At 45.7% G+C, this 19,798-nt stretch overlaps 1 protein-coding gene across 1 annotated transcript in view; it reads left to right on the top strand.

Moving 5' to 3' along the window:
- The window catches only part of LOC147120128 (collagen alpha-3(VI) chain-like), a 94,579-nt gene that overhangs the window by 20,443 nt on the left and 54,338 nt on the right, over positions 1-19,798 (top strand). Inside the window, exon 3 of the mRNA XM_085984207.1 lies at positions 5,298-5,936. Within this exon, the coding sequence (XP_085840333.1) occupies positions 5,298-5,936 (639 nt within the window). The remainder of the gene's footprint in view (positions 1-5,297; positions 5,937-19,798) is intronic.

The raw sequence follows: 19,798 nt of genomic DNA, 5'->3' as shown, positions 1-19,798 counted from the left end.
CTCTTACGTGGGACTTTATCGAATGCCTTCTGGAAGTCCATATAAATAACATCCATAGACATTCCCCTATCCACTACTTTAGTCACCTCCTCAAAAAATTAAATCAGGTTTGTCAGGTATAATCTGCCTTTCACAAATCCATGCTAGCTCTCTCTGATCAACGGAAAATTTTCAAGGTGTTCAGTCACCCTATCCTTAATTATAGACTCTAGCAATTTCCCGACAACAGATGTTAGGCTAACTGGTCTATAATTCCCTGGTTTCCCTCTCTCGGCATTCTTAAATAGCGGAGTGACATGCACAATTTTCCAATCTAAAGGAACGGTCCCTGATGAGAGAGACCTTTGGAAGATTATAGTTAGGGTATCTGCAATGTGCTCACCTACTTCCTTTAAAACCCTGGGATGGAAACCATCTGGTCCTGGGGATTTGTCACTCTTTCGTGCCATTATTTTCTTCATTACTGTTATTTTAATTACGTTAATTTTATTGAGTCCCTGTCTCTGATTCAATATGAGTTTCTTTGGGAGTTCCGGCATGCTATCCTCTTCTTCTACTGTAAATACTGACGCAAAGTAATTATTCAACATGTTTGCCATTTCCCCATTGTCATTGACAAATTCACCACTTTCAGTTTTTAAGGGGCCAATACTGCACTGTTCCTGACCACCCTCTTTTTCCTAATGTAATTGTAAAAATTATTTGCATTGATATTGATATCCCTTGCAAGTTTCTTTTCATACACCCTTTTTGTAGCTCTTACTATCTGTTTTGTGACCCTTTGCTGTTCTTTGTATCTTTCCCATTCACCGGGATCTGTGCTATTTTTTGCATTTTTGTATGCCCTTTCCTTTAGTTTTGTGCTGTCCCTTGCCTCTTTAGTCGTCCATGGCTTTTTTTTTGGCAAGTAGAACTCTTGCACCTCAGGGGTACAAACTAGTTCTGTATCACATTCAATTCTTTTTTTGAACATCTTCCACTGATCTTCTGTCATTTTACCCATGAACAGATTTGCCCAGATTACTGTGGACAGTCTCTGTCTCATCCCTTTGAAGTCGGCCTTACCTAAATCTAAAACCTTATTAGCTGTTTCACGCTTCTACCTTTCAAATACTAGGTTGAACTCGATCAGTTATGATTGCTATTGAATAAATGTTCATGCACAGTTAGGTTGTTAATTAAATCCAGCTTATTACTCATTACTAAATCTAATATGGCATGCCCCCTTGCTGCCTCTAGGACGAATTGTTGTAGAAAATTATCCCGGACACACTCCATAAATTCACTACCATTCTGACAGGTGCTAGTCTGCTTTTCCCAATCAATATGAAAGTTAAAATCCCCCATTAAAACCACTCTGCCTTTGTTACGCTTGTCTAGTCTCTGCATTTATACAATTCAGCACTTCACGGCTGCTACCGGGGGGCCTGTACACAACTCCCACTACAGTCTTAAATCCTTTCCTATTTCTTAATTCTACCCATAAAGTCTCCACTGCCTCCTTATCTCTCTTTATATCTTCTCTTATCTTTGAAGTGATTTCATCTATAATCACTAAGGCTACTTCTCCCCCTCTGTCATTTTCCCTATCTTTCCTGTAGACCTTTTAACCCCAGTTTAGTTCCCAGTCCTGACCGTTTTGCAGCCATGTCTCAGTAATGGCTACCATGTTATACCCTCCAATTTGAATTTGCACCTGCAGTTCATCAATTTATTCCTTATACTCCGTGCATTTGTATAAAGAACGCTTATTTGGGCCACACACTCTCGCCTGCCCTTCAGCTCTAATGTTTTACTCGCATGTTTCTTATTTCTCTCTCTTGGTTTAATCACTTGATCTCTTTTAGTTTTCCCTTTACCTGTAGTGCCTAAAGTACAATTTCTGACTGTTACTCTACTCTCTTCCGCTCTGTTTTTGAACTACTATTTGTACTACAATTTCCCCCTGAGCCCACCCCCCATTTACTTGTTTAAAGTCCTTGTGACTGCCTTATTTATCCTTTCTGCTAGGACCCTGGTCCCAGACTGGTTCAGGTGGAGCCTGTTCTAACGGTACAGCTCCTTCCTGTCCCAATACTGGTGCCAGTGCCCCATGAAATGGAACCCCTCTTTCCCACACCACTCCTTTAGCCACATGTTTACTTCCCTAATCAGCTTATCTCTACGCCAATTTGCACGTGGCTCAGGTAATAACCCAGGGATTATAACCCTTGAGGTCCAGTTCTTTAATTTAGCTCCTAGTTCCTGGTACTCCACAAACAGGAACTTTTACCTACTCTTCCCTATGTTGTTGATCCCAACATGGACCACAATGACTGGATTCTCCCCCTCCCTCTCCAATATCCTTTCAAGCTGTTTTGAGATGTTCCTCACCCTGGCACCAGGTAGGCAACATTCCATGTGGGACCCTCGATTCTGCTTACAAAGGATGCAATCTGTTCCCCTAATTATAGAATCCCCTACAACTACCACATTATGCTTCCTCTCCTCCTCCTCCTTCCCCCTTAGGACAGCCTCCTGCTCCAAAGTGCCATGGTCCGCATTCTGGCTGTCCTTCCGACAATCTTTATCCTTATCCTCACAGGTAGCAAGTACATTGTACCTGTTGGATAGGATCAATTTGTGTGGATCCTCATTCCCTTTCTTACCTGGGTTCCCCTTACTCTGCGCATTACCGGTCACACCAACCCCGTTCTGAGCCTACACCTTTTTACAAGGTGTGACCAAAGTCTGGAGCAAACTGTCCAGATACTCCTCCCCCTTACTTATGTGTCAGAGTGTCTCCAACTCGCAATCCAGCTTAATGACTCTGAGCCGGAGAGATTTGAGATGGAGACATCTCCTGCAGACGTGTTTGCTCGAGACAGTCTTGCTGTCCACAAACTCCCACCTACTGCAGTCCGGACACATAGGGCTGGATTTTCATTCAGAAGTCGGGATGGAGGCGGGACTACAACTTTCGGGGTTGTAGTCCCGCCTCCATTGAGATGCGGCCAGCCCACACGATTTTAACTTGATTGACCTTGTTGAGCCTGCCCAGTGGGCTCAGCAGGCCAATTAAGGGCCACCCGGCAACAGGTGACGTCACAGACTGAAATTTCATCTGTCAAGACGTTTTGACAGATGAAATATCAGTGTTTCACAGCTGTTTGAAGCTGTCAAACACTGAGGGGGAGAAATTGGGTGAGTAGCGCCACCTGTTAGCGCCTAAAGAGGCAGGCAGTGGCTGTAGCACCACTGGCTGCGCCTCCCGCGATATTCAGGAGGGGTGCTAATGGTGGCGTTAGCCTGCTGCACTGCGCTGCCACCGATGACGTCATCGGTGTGCGCAGCGCCCCATTCGCGCCCCGATCGCGATATTTGGTAGTGAACGGCGCAGTTGCGCCGTTCGCTACCCGCGCCCAGTTCACGGGGCCTTACTGTGCCGGCAGCGGCACAAGTTAAGGTGGAGGTGCGGGGCGGACGCTTTTTCGGCGGCCGCCTGCCAGCACCTCCATCCTCGGCCTCCTAACCACCCCCCCCCCCCACGGCATTGCCGGCTGTTTCCTGAGAGCCCGGAACTTCTCCTTGGTGCCGGGCTCATTTGCCGGCACTCGCGAGTGGGGTTTGCACTGTTGCAGGCACCTCCCCCTTAACAGTGGGAGGAAGGCCTGCAGTACCGCAGCGTGCTGTGCCGCAGCGTGTGGCGCTGCGGCACGTTGCACTGCAATAATCAGTTTCAGCGCCCTAAGAGGGACGCGGAGTGCCTCGAGCCTCGCCCCGTGTCCCTCGAGGGGCACTGAAACTGAATTTCTGGCGATTGGTATTACTCCGATCGCTGCGCTAAATCCTGCGCTCAGGCGACTTTTGCGCCACTTTGGCGCCCCAACCCAATTTCTAGGCCTGACAGTCTTACTTCTAACATGAGTCCTTCTCCACAGACACAGTTAGAAATCTCTCCTGCACAGAAAGCTACAGGCTGTCACTTTTGACAGATCGCAGCCATTCTGCTTTCTGTGCCGGTGAGATGAGGGACTCCCCGAACCTAAAGGAAGGAAGGCTGTAAAGGTAAGAATATGTATGTAAAACTTATTTAGTCACTTTAGACACACCAAACACACTTACCTTTGCACTCATGCACACATCACTCACCTGAACACCGACATCTCGACCCCTCCAAGTCCCTCAACCCGACGGCCCGACTCCTCCAACTTGGCGTGGTTTGGAGCCATCGGGAATCCCACAGTGCAAGCTTAAAAATAGGGATTAGGCTAAAAACTGCCTGTTCACGACCTGTTAACAGGCAGTTAATTGGCACTAATTACTTCCCGCCTCGGGTAGGCGGGTCCCAGTGCGGGGCGGGTACCCGCCTCCTTTGAAACTGGCATGGAGGCGGGTTGGAGGCGGGATGGGGTCGGGACCCCCGATTTCGGGAATTTAACCCCCCGCACGCCTCCAAACCCGACTCCACGGCACACTGAAAATTGAGCCCATAACCTGCCCTGCCATATCTTAGTTTAACCCTGTTTTATGTATTTAATTAGTTAACGTCTTTATTCAATGATTATTTATAGTTATATTAATTAGTTTATGTAGTTAAGATATTCATTTAATAAAGTGTGTTATAGTTTCCCAGCTCTTAGTTTAAACCACTGTCCTAGCTTAGAGAGAAAAAATGTTAATACTCACCCACCAATCACCTACCTGCTGTCCTGTGACATCACTCCTTGTTTTTTGTTGTTTTTGAATTTGCTGGATAAGGTTCCACATAAGAGATATAAAGAAGCTATTTCCTCAGATGGGGAATCCAGAACATGGGGGACACAATCTTAAGCTTAGACCTAGGCCATTTCAGAGGGCCAACTCAGGAATCATTTTTCACCCAAAGTGCAGTGGAAATCTGGAATTCTCTCCTGCAAATGCCTGTGGATGCTGCATCAATTAAACTTTTCAAGACTCAGATCAACAGTTTATTATTCACTAAGGGTGTCAAGGGAGAAGGATCAAAGGCAGATTTGAATTTGAGGTACAGATCAACCATGATGTCATGGAATGGCGGAATGGGCTTAAGGGGCTGAATGGCCTATTCCTGTTCCTATGTTCCTAATAGTGTAAAGAGGAGGAGTGAGGCGTATCATGCATTAGGCACCAACACAGGAGGAACAGGATGGAGGTGTAGAGGGAGTTGTGTCAGAAAATAATGAATTGTGGATGGTCGGCATATATGCTTATCATTGGCACAAGCCACCAGTGGTTTAATACAATTTCTACTGGTTTCATATAACCTAATGCGTATTTGTATGTGTATTTTATTCTAGTTACATCTGAAGCCGAGAACAGGAGAGACATTGTGTTTCTGATCGATGAATCAGATTATATTGGGAATTCAAATCTACCACTTGTCCGTGACTTTGTCACTAGAATAATTGAGACCCTCGATATTGGAAGTGACAGAGTGCGAGTTGGGCTGGTACTGTACAGCAATACTGCAGAAACGGAGTTTTATCTAAACACCTACTCAAGAAAGGATGAACTTCTGTCTCTTCTGAGAATGCTCAGATTTAAAGGCGGCACGACACTTAACACTGGCAAAGCGCTGGACTTTGTCCTCAGATCCCACTTCACCAGATCTGCAGGCAGCAGGAGAGAGGAAGGTGTTCCCCAGTTTTTAGTGCTCATCACTGGTGGAAGATCTGGAGATGATATCAAACCACCTGCAGATGCATTGAAGCGAGCTGCTATAATAACCTTTACTGTTGGAGCCAACAATGCAGACCCAGCACAGCTAAAAGAGATGGCTTTTCAACCCAGTTTGGCCTTCAATGTAAGGGATTTCTATTCTCTGTCAGACATACAGGAAAAAGTGATGACATCATTACAAAGGCTGCGTGTTCAAATGGTATCTATTGAAGAGGTAACAGTACCCATCGAAGGGCCACTGGTTACCAGTACCAAAGGTATTTGAATTGTACTTAATTCAATTCTTACTGCATTATTCATGGTGTTAATATACTTATAAATTTTCTTTATTCTCCTGTAAAATATTTTATTGCCATCCATCAAAAAACTTTTGAAATCACTAATGCATCTCCATGGCTTTGCTCATAAGCCAGGGTTGAGGTTGGGCAAATTCTGGTAGAGGCCTAGACCAACACAAGGCATGAGTTCTGTCAGAGAGTGAGAAGCTAGGGGATTATACGGTAGGGAAGGCCAAGACTGATGGCAGTAGGTCCAGCAAACAAGAGGTAGGGAATGTGCCAAGAGGTGTTATGAAGTTAACACAGGTTTTACTTACTGGTTTTTGTACATTGCGGGACAGGCTGTGGACATTGTAGTGGGGAATGGCCACAATGGCTGCATCTCATCATAATTATCGTCAAAGACAACAATTTGCATTTATATAGCATCTTTAATGTGGAAAATACCCATGGTGCTTCACACAGGAACAATAGATGCTGGGGCACAAGTAGAAGAGCTAGGGGCTATGACTTAAAGAGTAGTTGAAGACATAGATTTTGAGTAAATTTTTAAAGGGTCTGAGAGAAGAAGCAAGGCAGAATGGTCTAGGGATGGAGTTCCACAGAGTAGAACTGAGATGGCTGAAACCTCTGCCATCGATGGTGCAGTGGAGAATGAGGGGTGCTCTGAAGGCCAGAGTCTGAGACCAAAGAATTAGGGCTAGAAATATGCCTCCTTTGCGCCTCCCGTTAGCGCCTCCAGGGGCGATAATGGGGCGCTACCGACTATACGACTGGGCGCGGCAAAAGTACCGACGCCCGCGAAATTCCCGTTGAGGTTTGCGGCGGCAGTAACCCCTAGCACCACAATCTCCTGTGCCCGGAGATCCTGACGCCATCGTGCTGCGCATCGCCCCGATAGTGCCCTGGACCCAAAATTCAGTACCACCCCCTGCAGCATCGCTGGGCGACAACACCGACAGCTGCAGGAGGTGTTGTCAAGGAGGCCGGCCGCTTAGGGAGTGGTATTTAAAGGTGATGATGGGTGCGTGAAAAGAAAAAAAATTCTCAATGCCTTATGTCCATTTTCCAGCATTTTCTTCGGCTGCGATCGATCAGCCCTGCACTCTGCTAGAGGGCTTGGGGCTGATCGTGCCAGATCGTGGCTGCCGTCGGCAATGAGGGACCCCGTTTCAATGCAGAGCCTGCAGTGATGGCCCTTCCCTTTAAGGGAGGGAAGGAGCCTCTGTTCTCAGCAGCGCTGCCCTCGACAGTGGGTAGCGCTGCTCCACTACCGCCCTCTTGTCGGCTTTAGCACGCCAAGGGAAGTAGTAGTGCTTGATCTAGCACTCCACTTCCTTCCTGGAGTGCTAACAGCCAATTTACTGGAAGCTCACAATCATTAACGCCAGGTGCTAATTTTTCAAGATATCAAAAGTTAGCGCCCCACTGAACTTCTCCCCCTTCGGATATGGGATTAGTGGAGCTTGTAGAGGTAAGGTGAAATGAGGCTGAGGAGTGATTTGCAAACGAGGTTGAGGATTTTGAATTCAATTCATTGAGGAAAAAAAAGCATTTATAAAGTGCCTTTCATGTCATCAGGATGTCCCAAAGTGCTTCACAGACAATGAAGTACTTTGAAGTGTAGTCACTGTTGTAATGTGGGGAATACCGCAGCCAATTTGCACACAGCAAGGGCTCACAAGCAGCAATAAGATAAATGACAAGATAATCTGTTTTAGTGCTGCTGGTTGAGGGATAAATGTTTACCAGAACACTGAGAAAACTTCCCCGCTCTTCTTCAAATAGTACCATGGGATCTTTTATGTCCACCTGAGAGGACAGACAGGGCCTCATTTAATTGAAAGTGTCAGCCCAGATTCTTGCTCTGGAGTGGGGCTTGAACATATGTCTTCTGACATAGAGATGAGAGTGCTACCAGTGAGCCAAGGCTGACAGCTGAGGGAAAAGTATCTAATGGAAGTTGGCGAGGGCAGGGGCGAGCAAGCATTAGAAAAGGCTGTGGCTGGTTGTGGGAGGCCCAGAGAACAAGCAACAGGGACTGTACCACCAAGTGTTAGTCTTTTTTAATAGTATCAGTAGATCTCCCATGGCATTACTCATGATGAATCTTGTCTCCCTGGTCTTTGTCTCTCTCTCACTCTGTCCTTCTGGTCTATCTCTCTCTCTCTCTCTCTCTCTCTCACCCTGTCCTTCTGGTCTATCTCTCTCTCTCTCTCTCACTCTGTCCTTCTGGTCTATCTCTCTCTCTCTCTCTCTCTCTGTCCTTCTGGTCTATCTCTCTCTCTCTCTCTCTCACTGTCCTTCTGGTCTATCTCTCTCTCTCTCTCTCTCACTGTCCTTCTGGTCTATCTCTCTCTCTCTCTCTCACCCTGTCCTTCTGGTCTATCTCTCTCTCTCTCTCTCTCTCACCCTGTCCTTCTGGTCTATCTCTCTCTCTCTCTCTCTCTCATTCTGTCCTTCTGGTCTCTCTCTCTCTCTCTCTCTGTCCTTCTAGTCTATCTCTCTCTATCTCTCTCACTCTGTCCTTCTGGTCTATCTCTCTCTCTCTCTCTCATTCTGTCCTTCTGGTCTCTCTCTCTCTCTCTCTCTCTCTCTCATTCTGTCCTTCTGGTCTCTCTCTCTCTCTCTCTCTCTCTCTCTCTCTCTCTCTGTCCTTCTGGTCTATCTCTCTCTCTCGCTCTCACTCTGTCCTTCTGGTCTATCTCTCTCTCTCTCACTCTGCCCTTCTGGTCTATCTCTCTCTCTCTCTCACTCTGTCCTTCTGGTCTATCTCTCTCTCTCTCTCTCACTCTGTCCTTCTGGTCTATCTCTCCCTCAATTCAATTCAATTCAATTCGCTTTATTGGCATGATAAGGTACATCTTATGTTGCCAAAGCATCGAAATACATTTATGGTTGAACACATAAACGCAGATCTATTCGTACAGTGTATAAACAGATATATCCCTGAGTGTATAAATATACATTCGTATAATTTGTATATACTCTTTTCTTAGGTTTACTGGTTGTCCCTCTGTTTATGGCAAGCTGTAACATAGTGTGCTGCTAGTGTTACACAGTTTCTCTGTTCCCCTAGTAGGTATGGGAGTTTTTGGTCGTCATGCAAATTTCTGAATTCAGGGCATATTTGTGAGAATTTTTGGTAGAAATTCTCCCTGATGCCCTGATATTTTCCACAAGCTGTGAGGAAGTGCATCTCTGTCTCCACCACTCCCTGACTGCAGTGAGAGCATATCCTGTCCTCTCTTGGCAGCCTGGTCTGCCTGTGTCTACCTTTTTCGATCGCCAGGCTATGTTCGCTAAGTCTGTACCTTGTCAAGGTTTTTCTCAGTTTGCTATCCTTTACCATGGTCAGGTAATCAGCCATGTTGTATTGTCTGTTTAGGGCCAAGTAGCAATTGAGTTTGCTTTGTGTTTTTGTTGTTTCTGCCCAATATGACAGGTATTTTTCCTTTTGCTTAGTGACAATTGTGTTGGGTCGAATTCTCTGTGCTACGATGTCACTGTCCTGGGGCTGGTTATTGTTAGTAGTGTTAGTGGTTGCTTCACTGAGTCCCAGGACTAGTTGACTGAGGGTGTTCTTCTTTATGGTCCTCTCTTGGCATTTCAAGGCCTCGTAATGATAGCAGTGGGGGTTGCTCATTTTTAGGTGTTTCCAAAATTTGGTGGCTCTTTTTTGGATAGTAATTATTAGTGGATATTGGCCTAGTTCTGCTCTGCATGCATTGTTTATGGTTTTCCTTTGAGTCCGGAGGATACTTTTACAGAATTCTGCATGTAGGATCTCAATTGGGTGTTTGTCCCATTTTGCAAATTCTTGTTGTGTTAGCGGTCCCCACACCTCACTGCCATAGAGTACAATTGGTTCAATTACTGATTTGAAAATTTTGAGCCAAATGCTAATTGGGATTTCTATTTGGGTTGATCTTTTAATGGCATAGAAAGCCCTTCTAGCTTTCTCTTTCAGTTCATTCACAGCCAGTTTGAAATTTCCTGTAGAGCTGATTTTTATGCCCAAGTATGTGTAGTTAGTGGTTTGTTCGATTTTAGTTGTTCCTAGTGTGAGATTTATTTTGGGTCCCTGATGTCTGGATCTTTGCTGGAACACAAGGACTTTGGTTTTTTGGGGGTTTATTGTCAGGGCCCAGGTCTGACAGAACAACTCCAGCAGATCCAGGTTCTGCTGTAGACCCTCCTTAGTTGGTGACAGCAGAACCAGGTCATCTGCATAGAGGAGGAATTTAACCTTGGATTCATATAGGGTGAGGCCGGGTGCTGTAGATTGTTCATGTAGTTTTGCCAGTTCATTTATGTAAATATTAAAGAGTGTCAGTGAGATTGGCGAGCCCTGCGTCACCCCCCGCCCCTGTGGGAAGTATTTTGTTTGTTTGTCTCCAATTTTAACTGCACATTTGTTGTTTGTATACATTGATTTAATTACATCATATGTTTTTCCCCCTACCCCGCTTTCGATAAGTTTCAGGAATAGACCGTCGTGCCAGATGGAATCGAAAGCCTTCTGGAAATCTATAAAGCATGCGTAGATTTTGCTTTTGTTTTGATGAACGTGTTTGTCAATTAGGGTCTGTAGGGTGAAGATATGATCTGATGTTCTATAGTTTGGCAGGAATCCAATTTGGCTTTTACTCAAGACATTGTGCACCTCAAGGAAGTTTATAAGTCTTTTGTTTATGATACTACAGAAAACCTTCCCCAGGTTACTGTTTACACAGATGCCTCGATAGTTATTTGGGTCAACTTTATCCCCACTTTTGTATATGGGCATTATGAGTCCTTTGTTCCAGATATCAGGGAATTAACCGACACTCAGAACCAAGTTGAAGAGTTTCAGTATAGCCAATTTCATTCTATCGTCCGTGTGTTTAATCATCTCGCTTAGGATGCTGTCTGCACCGCAAGCTTTTCCTGGTCGCAGATCCTTGAGTTTTTCAATTAGCTCTTTTTCAGATATTATAGGGTCTATCGGGTTTTGGTTGTCTTTTATGGCAAATTCTAACTTTGCCAGTTTTTCGCATATTTGGTATTGCTCTGGGCTTAGTGTGTTTTTCTGGTATAATTTTTCAAAATGGTTTTCCCATGTGTCTCCGTTTTGAATGGCCAATTCGTCGTGTTGTTTTTTGTGTAATGTATTCCAGTTGTCCCAGAAACAATTGGAATCAATGGATTCCTCAATGGAGATGAGTGTATTCTTAATATATTGCTCTTTCTTGGTTCTGAGTGTGTTTTTGTATTGTGTTAGTGCCTGACAATAAGTAAGGCGTAATTCCTCATTTTCTGGTTGTCTGTGTTTTAGGTTTGATATTTTTCTGAGTTTTTTCCTCATGTTCTGGCAATCGGAGTCAAACCATTTTTCGTAGTTTTTTGTTTTGGGTTTGTTCTTGCGAACTTTCAAGTTTGACATTGATGCCAAATTATCAAAAATATTATTTAGGTTATTCACTGCCCGGTTTACGCCTTCTTTATTGTGTGTGTATGTATTTTGCAGAAAGGTGTCCAAGAGAGCTTGAGTTGTTTGGTTGCTAATTGCTTTCTGGTATTTTTCCGTGCTGTTTTTGGCCCATCTGTAAGATTTTTTAATGTTGTACAGTTTACTGGGTTGTGTTTCTGTGTTGGTTGTTTCTGTCCTTTCAAGATATGCAGTAATTTGACTGTGGTCTGACAGTGTTGTTTGTGGTTTGACTGTGAATGTTCTGAAAGAGGATGGGTCTAGATCTGTAATCATATAGTCTATGGTGCTGAAGACAAGAGGTGAGCAATAGGTGGATCTTGCTAGGAAGTCTCCCAATAACCTACCATTGACAATGTACAGACCCAGCCTTCGACAGAGCTGCAGGAGCTGTTTTCCGTTAGCATTTGTCTGTTTGCCGCAGTTATGCCTGTGTGGATGGGAAGGGAGATCAAAGTGGTTATTCCCAAATATATAATTATTCCCATGATTATTGGTGAAGTCTGGTTCTTCACCCGTTCTTGAGTTGAGGTCCCCACATATCAACACATTTCCCTTGGCCTGGAATTGGATAATCTCCCTCTCTATGTTGGAGAAGGTGTCCTTTTTGAAGTACGGGGATTCTGTCGGGGGGATATAGAGTGTGCAAAAGAAAACATCTTTCATGCTAGAGATGATGCCCCTCTTAATTTTTAGCCATAAGTGCTTTTCGCCCTTTTCCACAAATTCAATGCAACTCCGAAGCTCTGCTTTAATCCAAATCAGTATGCTTCCAGATTCTCTGCCCTGGGTTACTCCTGGCAATTTATTGGAGGGGACCACCAGCTCTGTGTACCCAATGGGACAGCCAGTGTGCCCTTCTCCTCTACACCAGGTTTCTTGTAAAAAGATAATATCTAGATCTTTAATCTCATCTAGGAACTCTGGGGTCACACTCTTCATGCCAAGCATAGAAGAGCGTAGACCTTGGATATTCCAGGTTGAGATATATAAGGATTTCATGCTAAAATTGATCTTTTACTGTGATGGGTTAGAATATAATAAATAGTAATATGTGTTTGTTGTGTCTAAATGGGGAAAAAAGAACATTTCAATTGTCTATAAATGCTGAGGATAATTGGTTACAACTTTTTCTAACAACTAGTCCTTATTTTTTTCTGGTCCATAAGGCGGGAGTGGATGCTGCTGATCACCTGCATTATGTCTCTTAGTGGATTCACAGAATCACAGAATCACAGAAACCCCACAGTGCAGATAGAGGCCATTTCGGCCCATCGAGCCTGCACCGACACAGATCCCACCTGATCCCCATAACCCCTACACCAACACATATCCCACCCTATCCCCATAACCCCACGTATTTAATCCCCCTAACACTAAGGGTCAATTTATCATAGCCAATCAACCTAACCCGCACATCTTTGGACTGTGGGAGGAAACCGGAGCACCCGGAGGAAACCCACGCAAACACGGGGAGAATGTGCAAACTCCACACAGACAGTCACCCGAGGCCGGATTCGAACCCAGGTCCCTGGCGCTGTGAAGCAACAGTGCTAACCACTATGCCACCGTGCTGCCTGTGGATTGTCTCTGCCTGTGGTATTGCGTATGCTCTGAGCACCTCTCCCTCTGCCTGGCTGGGGATGGTCCTGTTCCCCTGTAGTACACGAGTGGTGCAGGTCCGACATTGTTGTTGTGCGTGGGGATCCTCTCTGGTCCCGGTTGGTGTGGTGATGGTCTCTGTAGTAGTCCTGGTCTGTATCCCGTTGGTCTTTGGTGATCGGGAGGGGGTCTTTTTGGGATCTGGGTGTGGACCCGGTTAAAAGCGATGTCCTTCAGGTCCTTCGCAAAGACCGACATTCGGTTCCTGTGGATATGGACTTGGTCGTAAAGACATTCCTCATCGAGGGTGGGGTGTTGGGCCAGGTGCATGTTATGTTTTAATTCACAGTCTCTTGCTATGCTTGCATTTATCTCGTGGATTATTTTGTTGTTGAAGTTTCTTCTCGGCAATAGTGTGGAAACCGTGATTCTAGTGTTTGGGAAGGTGTCGCTTGCCTTCTTGATCACTGATCCGAGCGATGTTGCTACCCTTTCCTGCTGGGCCCTTAGGTCATTTGTGCCGGTGTGTATTATTGTGTGTTGGGGGGAGCCTAATTGGGTTTTGGTCAGCCATTCTAGGGCTCTGTCTGTTGTTGGGCACCAGAGCTTTTCTACTTTACGTCTAGGGAAGAGCCTTTTCTCCCATAGGTATTTCCCATTTGAGTCTATGAGGATTACGATGTCAGCCTTGTTGGTGTTTACTGGTTTGTGGCTTTCATCTGGACTCCCCGGTTGTGTGTTGGACCGGGGTGGTCGTGTCTGGTGTGAGCGTTCCTCTTGTGAGCGGCTCGGCTGTGGTTCCAGTGTGCTGGTCGGTCTGTGTGGCTCCCCCTGTATTGTGGGTCTGCTGCTGTTGTTCATTGTGAGAGTGTAGCTGCCCAGTCGGGCTCTGTACTGTCTTATCTCTAGCCTCTGGCTGCTGGGCTAATGCCGCTCTTTCTCCCCTGTGTCTCTCTTTGTCTTTCTGCAGCTCTTTCACCTGCTTCTGAAGTAAGTTCAGATCCCTCCTGTGTCTCTCCCTCTCTTGTTCTTGTTCCTGTTTTATTGCTGAAATTATCTTTTCTTGGTCGGTTTTCATTTTAAGGACCTCCTTTGTAAGTTTAACCAGCTGTATCTCCAGCTGGTTAAATTTCTCCTTTAGTTGTACCGGGCTGTGGGGTCTCAGGGTGTGTGTCTGGTCGGAGCTGGAGGGCTCATTCACTTCCTGGCTAGGCTGCTTTTCTCTTGGTGAGCTGGAGGTGGTAGGGGGAGAGTGTGTGGCTTCCTCTCTGATATTTCCGCTGGGGCTGGTCAAATGTACCATGAGGTTGTCGGAGCTGGAGGGCTCATTCACTTCCTGGCCAGGTTGAATTACTCCAGGTGAGTTGTTGTAAGTGGTGGGGGGAGTGGGGGGAATGGCTTTTTCCCTGATAGTTACCCTGGGGCTGGTCTTTCCTTTCTCAATTATTTCTCTCAGTTTCTGGAAGGCCGTTTCAAAGTCTTTGAGGTTGCCTTGCACCATTATTGTACCGTTTCTGTACATGTTGACCGTCGTGGTTTCGCTACCATGGTCCCCTGATTTCTTTATTTTCAGTTTGGACCCATTCGTGGTTTTTTCCTGCTTGACCCTGGGATAGTGTATGTTTATTGCTTTGATCCAAGCTGCTGGCTGCTCTGAGTAAAAAATGAGATTACTCATGTTCCCAGTGGTCCTTCTGGTCTATCTCTCTCTCTCTCTCTCACTCTGTTCTTCTGGTCTATCTCTCTCTCTCTCTCTCACTCTGTTCTTCTGGTCTATCTCTCTCTCTCTCTCTCACTCTGTCCTTCTGGTCTATCTCTCTCTCTCTCTCTCTCTCACTCTGTCCTTCTGGTCTATCTCTCTCTCACTCTCTCTCTCTCACTCTATCCTTCTGGTCTATCTCTCTCTCTCTCTCTCTCACTCTATCCTTCTGGTCTATCTCTCTCTCTCTCACTCTGTCCTTCTGGTCTATCTCTCTCTCTCTCTCTCTCTCTCTCACTCTGTCCTTCTGGTCTACCTCTCTCTCTCTCTCTCACTCTATCCTTCTGGTCTATCTCTCTCTCTCTCTCTCTCTCTCTCTCACTCTGTCCTTCTGTTCTATCTCTCTCTCTCTCTCTCTCTCTGTCCTTCTGGTCTATCTCTCTCTCTCTGTCCTTCTGGTCTATCTCTCTCTCTCTCTCTCTCTCTCTCTCTCTCTCACTCTATCCTTCTGGTCTATCTCTCTCTCTCTCTCTCTCTCTCTCTCACTCTGTCCTTCTGGTCTATCTCTCTCTCTCTCTCTCTCACTCTGTCCTTCTGGTCTATCTCTCTCCCTCTCTCTCTCTCTCTCTGTCCTTCTGGTCTATCTCTCTCTCTCTCTCTCTCTCTGTCCTTCTGGTCTATCTCTCTCTCTCTCTCTCTCACTCTGTCCTTCTGGTCTATCTCTCTCTCTCTCTCTCACTCTGTCCTTCTGGTCTATCTCTCTCTCTCTCTCTCACACTGTCCTTCTGGTCTATCTCTCTCTCTCTCTCAATTCAATTCAATTCAATTCAATTCAAATGCTTTATTGGCATGAAAGTTTACAGGGAACCATATTGCCAAAGCTTACATAACAAAAAGTACAGTTTTCCAACATTCTGTAGGTGTCAAACAATTTTGACCTTCGTTGGGTACATACAATATTAGTTTAAACAATATTAATTTAAAGTCGTTGAACATCGTTGGGTACATTCAGTACTAATTTTAAACAGTCCTCAGGTTGTGACATGTTGTTACATATTTGGCACCAAGGTATGGCCTGTCTCCTTCTCCCAGGACTAATCTTAATTTTGACAGGTCATCCAATTCTTTGAAACCTGGGGTTGTTTGGCTGAGCTTGTCAAATAATATGTTTCTTGTTGTGTTGAATTTTTCGCATTTTAGGAGGAAATGCATCTCTGTCTCAACCTCGCCGGCCAGACATTGATCACATATTCTATTCTCTCTAGGCTGCCAGGATTTCTTGTATCTTCCTTTTTCAATTGCCAGTTGGTGGTCGCTTAGTCTGTACCTGGTGAGGGTCTGTCTCTGTTTTGTGTCTCTGATGGTCGAGAGATAGTCTGCCAGTTTATATTCCCTTTTTAGGGCCCGGTAACATTTTAATCTGCTTTGGCTTTTGGTTACATTGTTCCAATGTTCCAGGTAGGTTTCTTTGCATTGTTTAATGATTTGGTTCATTCGGATTGGTGTTTGGACAGCAGTGTTGGTCTGGGACTGGTCCTTCTGTCCTTCTGTCCTTCTGGTCTATCTCTCTCTCTCTCTCTCACACTGTCCTTCTGGTCTATCTCTCTCTCTCTCTCACTCTGTCCTTCTGGTCTCTCTCTCTCTCTCACTCTGTCCTTCTGGTCAATCTCTCTCTCTCTCTCTCTCTCTCACTCTGTCCTTCTGGTCTATCTCTCTCTCTCTCTCTCTCTCTCTCTGTCCTTCTGATCTATCTGTCTCTCTCTCTCTCACTCTGTCCTTCTGGTCTATCTCTCTCTCTCTCTCTCTCTCTCTGTCCTTCTGATCTATCTGTCTCTCTCTCTCTCTGTTGAGTCTGTGCTTTCAAATGTAGTTATGCTGAATAACTGGACACAGACCACAGAAATACTTAAACAGGTCTTTAGTAACTGAGGGTCAGGGCTGAACTGGAATACACTTTGCTCCACAGGGTTTATATACCGGTGTGGTCACCACTGGTACTACAATGTACAGGAGCCATCAAAAAGTAGTCCATCACCTTAAGGTATCCTCTTAAGGTGGTACAGGTTACATACACTACAATTCCTCCCCTTTTAGCTTAACAGTGTACACCCCAATTTAAACATTACATGGATAACATATATACAACTTTCACACAAAACTGTTCAAAGATTCAGTCTCTGAGGAGGCCTCCTGATCCGGGCCGGATAACGCCTTTCAGGGGTCTCTGGTTCTCGTTGCTGGGGTGACTCATCCATTTGATCTCCTATGGATTGAACATCATCATGTACGTTCGAGTCTGAGGTAGATGCTACAGGCTCAATAACCTCTTCAACTGGTGTCTCTGCCGTAGACATGGGGTCGACCCTTGTTCTCGATTCCACAAGTTGGTCAGCATGACGTCGTATTACGTTCTCTCCAACGTCTACCGTGTACATCAAGGGTCCTTGTCGGGCACGAATTGTTCCGGATTGCCATTTATCATTCCTATAGTCCCTGGCCAACACTGGTGTCCTATTTCGAAACTCCGAGTGGCCTTGTTATTTACGTGCTGGAATTGCTTGTTTTCGACTTCCCTACGCACATTGGGTTTTAACAAATCCAACCGGGACCGCAACCTCCTGTTATAGAACATTATGGCAGGGCTTTGATTTGTCACTGCATGCGTGGCGTTTCAATATGCCATCAGGAAATTGTCCACCTTGTGTTGTAGTGGAATATGGTCTTCGCTCATGGTCTTTATCGCCTTTTTGAACGTTTGTACAAATCTCTCGGCCAACCCATTGGTAGCCGGATGATATGGAGCAGATGTATAGTGTTTCACACCATTCTTTTTCATGAATTTCTGGAATTCTTCTGACACGAACTGTGGTCCGTTGTCTGAACATATTTGTTCCGGCAACCCATTCCTTGCAAATATGGTTCTTAGAACTGCGATCGTCTTTTCAGAGGTAGTGGTCGACATCTTAATCACTTCTGGCCATTTAGAATGTGCGTCTACCGCTATCAAAAACATGGAATCCATGAATGGACCTGCAAAGTCGATATGCACACGTTGCCATGGGGTTGAAGGCCATTCCCACGGATGCAGCGGTGCAATTGGAGGTGCGTTTTGAACTTTTTGGCACCCTGAGCAGCTTTTAGTCAGATCCTCTATTTGTTTGTCGATACCTGGCCACCACACATAAGCCCTAGCAAGGCTTTTCATCTTGACTCCCCCCAGATGACCTTCATGCAGTTCCTTCAGAATTCTCTCCCTTAATTTAGGAGGAATAATCACCCTTGTTCCATACATCAATGTTCCTTGACAGACGGACAGCTGTTCTCGTCTGGCTGAGAATGCTGGTAACAGTGGGTCGCCATGTGCTGGCCATCCCTTCACTGTCAAATCGTAGACCCGAGACAGTGTCGGGTCGTTTCGGGTCTCTCTCTCAATACTCGCATTGGTGACTGGTAAGCATTCGATGATGGTCGAGTGAAATATCTCGACAGGGTCAACTGCCGGTGCCTCTTCCGCTGTAGGTAGTGGCAGGCGCGACAGCCCATCAGCATTACCATGTTGCTTTGTACCTTTGAATTCGATATCATATTGATGTGCCCCTAGGAAAAGGGACCACCTCTGAAGCCTCTGCGCCGTCATAACCGGAACACCCTTCTTAGGGTTAAAAATGGAAACCAACAGCTGGTGATCTGTCAGCAGCATAAACTTTTGGCCTTGCAGGTAATGGTTAAATTTCTTAACTCCCCACACGAGGCTGAGAGCCTCCCTATCTATCTGAGCATAGTTGCGCTCTGCGGAGGTCAATGATCTGGATGCGAACGCGACTGGCCTTTCCAAGCCATTTGGCAACTTATGTGAGAGCACTGCCCCGATACCATATGGAGAAGCATCACAAGCTAAGCGAATAGGCAGCGTTGGGTTAAAGTGAGCCAACACTTCCTTAGAGGTGATCAGTGCCTTGCTTTTTTGAAAAGCCCGCTTACAATCCTCGCTCCACTTCCATGGTACTCCCATTTGCAAAAGAGTGTTCAGCGGGTGTAACACCGTGGATAAATTTGGAAGAAACTTGTGGTAATAGTTAACCAACCCAAGGAACGACCTCAACTGGGATACATTTTCCGGAGCGGGAGCTTTCACAACAGCTTCGATCTTGTCAGGTGACTTATGGAGCCCCTCCTGGTCAATGACGTGGCCGCAGTACGAGATTCGCTTTTGAAAGAACTCACATTTCTGGCGATTAACTCTGAGTCCATATTCTTTCAATCTGGTGAGCACCTGCTCCAAATTCGCGAGGTGCTCCTTATCATCATCTCCTGTAATCAGAATGTCGTCCAGGTAGCATTGTGTGCCTGGAATTCCCTGCAATACCTGCTCCATGGCCCTTTGCCAAATCGCTGGAGCCGATGCCACTCCAAAAACCAGTCTATTATACCGATATAAGCCCTTATGTGTGTTGATCGTGAGATACTGGTGTGACGCTTCATTGACTTCCATCTGTAGGTACGCCTGCGCCAGGTCTATCTTGGTGAAGTGTTTCCCGCCAGACAGCGAAGCGAAGATATCTTCAATCCGCGGAAGCGGATATTGCACCGTGTGAAGAACCGGATTAACAGTGATCTTGAAATCGCCACAGATGCGAACCTTCCCAGGTTCCCCCGGCTTGTTGCTCAACGAACGCTTCATGACGGGAACAATGGGTGTGGCCCATTCGCTCCAGTCCACCTTTGACAGTACTCCTGAACGTTCTAGCCCTTCCAGCTCTGCTTCCACAGCAGGTCGTATCGCATAAGGTACCGGTCTGGCTTTGAAAAATTTTGGGTTTGCATGTTCTTCAACCTTGATGTTTGCCGTAATTCCTTTCAGTGTTCCCAGTCCCTGTTGGAACACCTCCTTAGCATCGTCCAATATTTTGGACAGTCGTTTAGGTTTGACGTCGTCCTCTTTACAGGAATCTACAGTTAGTGCTTGTATGGAATGCCAGTCCACATTTATTCTCCGGATCCATTCCCGTCCCAGTAGTGGTGGACCTCCATCAGGTAACACATACAAGTCCATTTCCTGACTTTCTTTAC

This window comes from Somniosus microcephalus, chromosome 4, assembly GCF_052327205.1.
Source record: "Somniosus microcephalus isolate GS21.2 chromosome 4, FLI_Smic_1.0, whole genome shotgun sequence".
In the NCBI taxonomy this organism is placed as follows: domain Eukaryota; kingdom Metazoa; phylum Chordata; class Chondrichthyes; order Squaliformes; family Somniosidae; genus Somniosus; species Somniosus microcephalus.
Note: the sequence above shows the minus strand (reverse complement) of the source record. Positions and strands in the feature narration are given on the sequence as shown.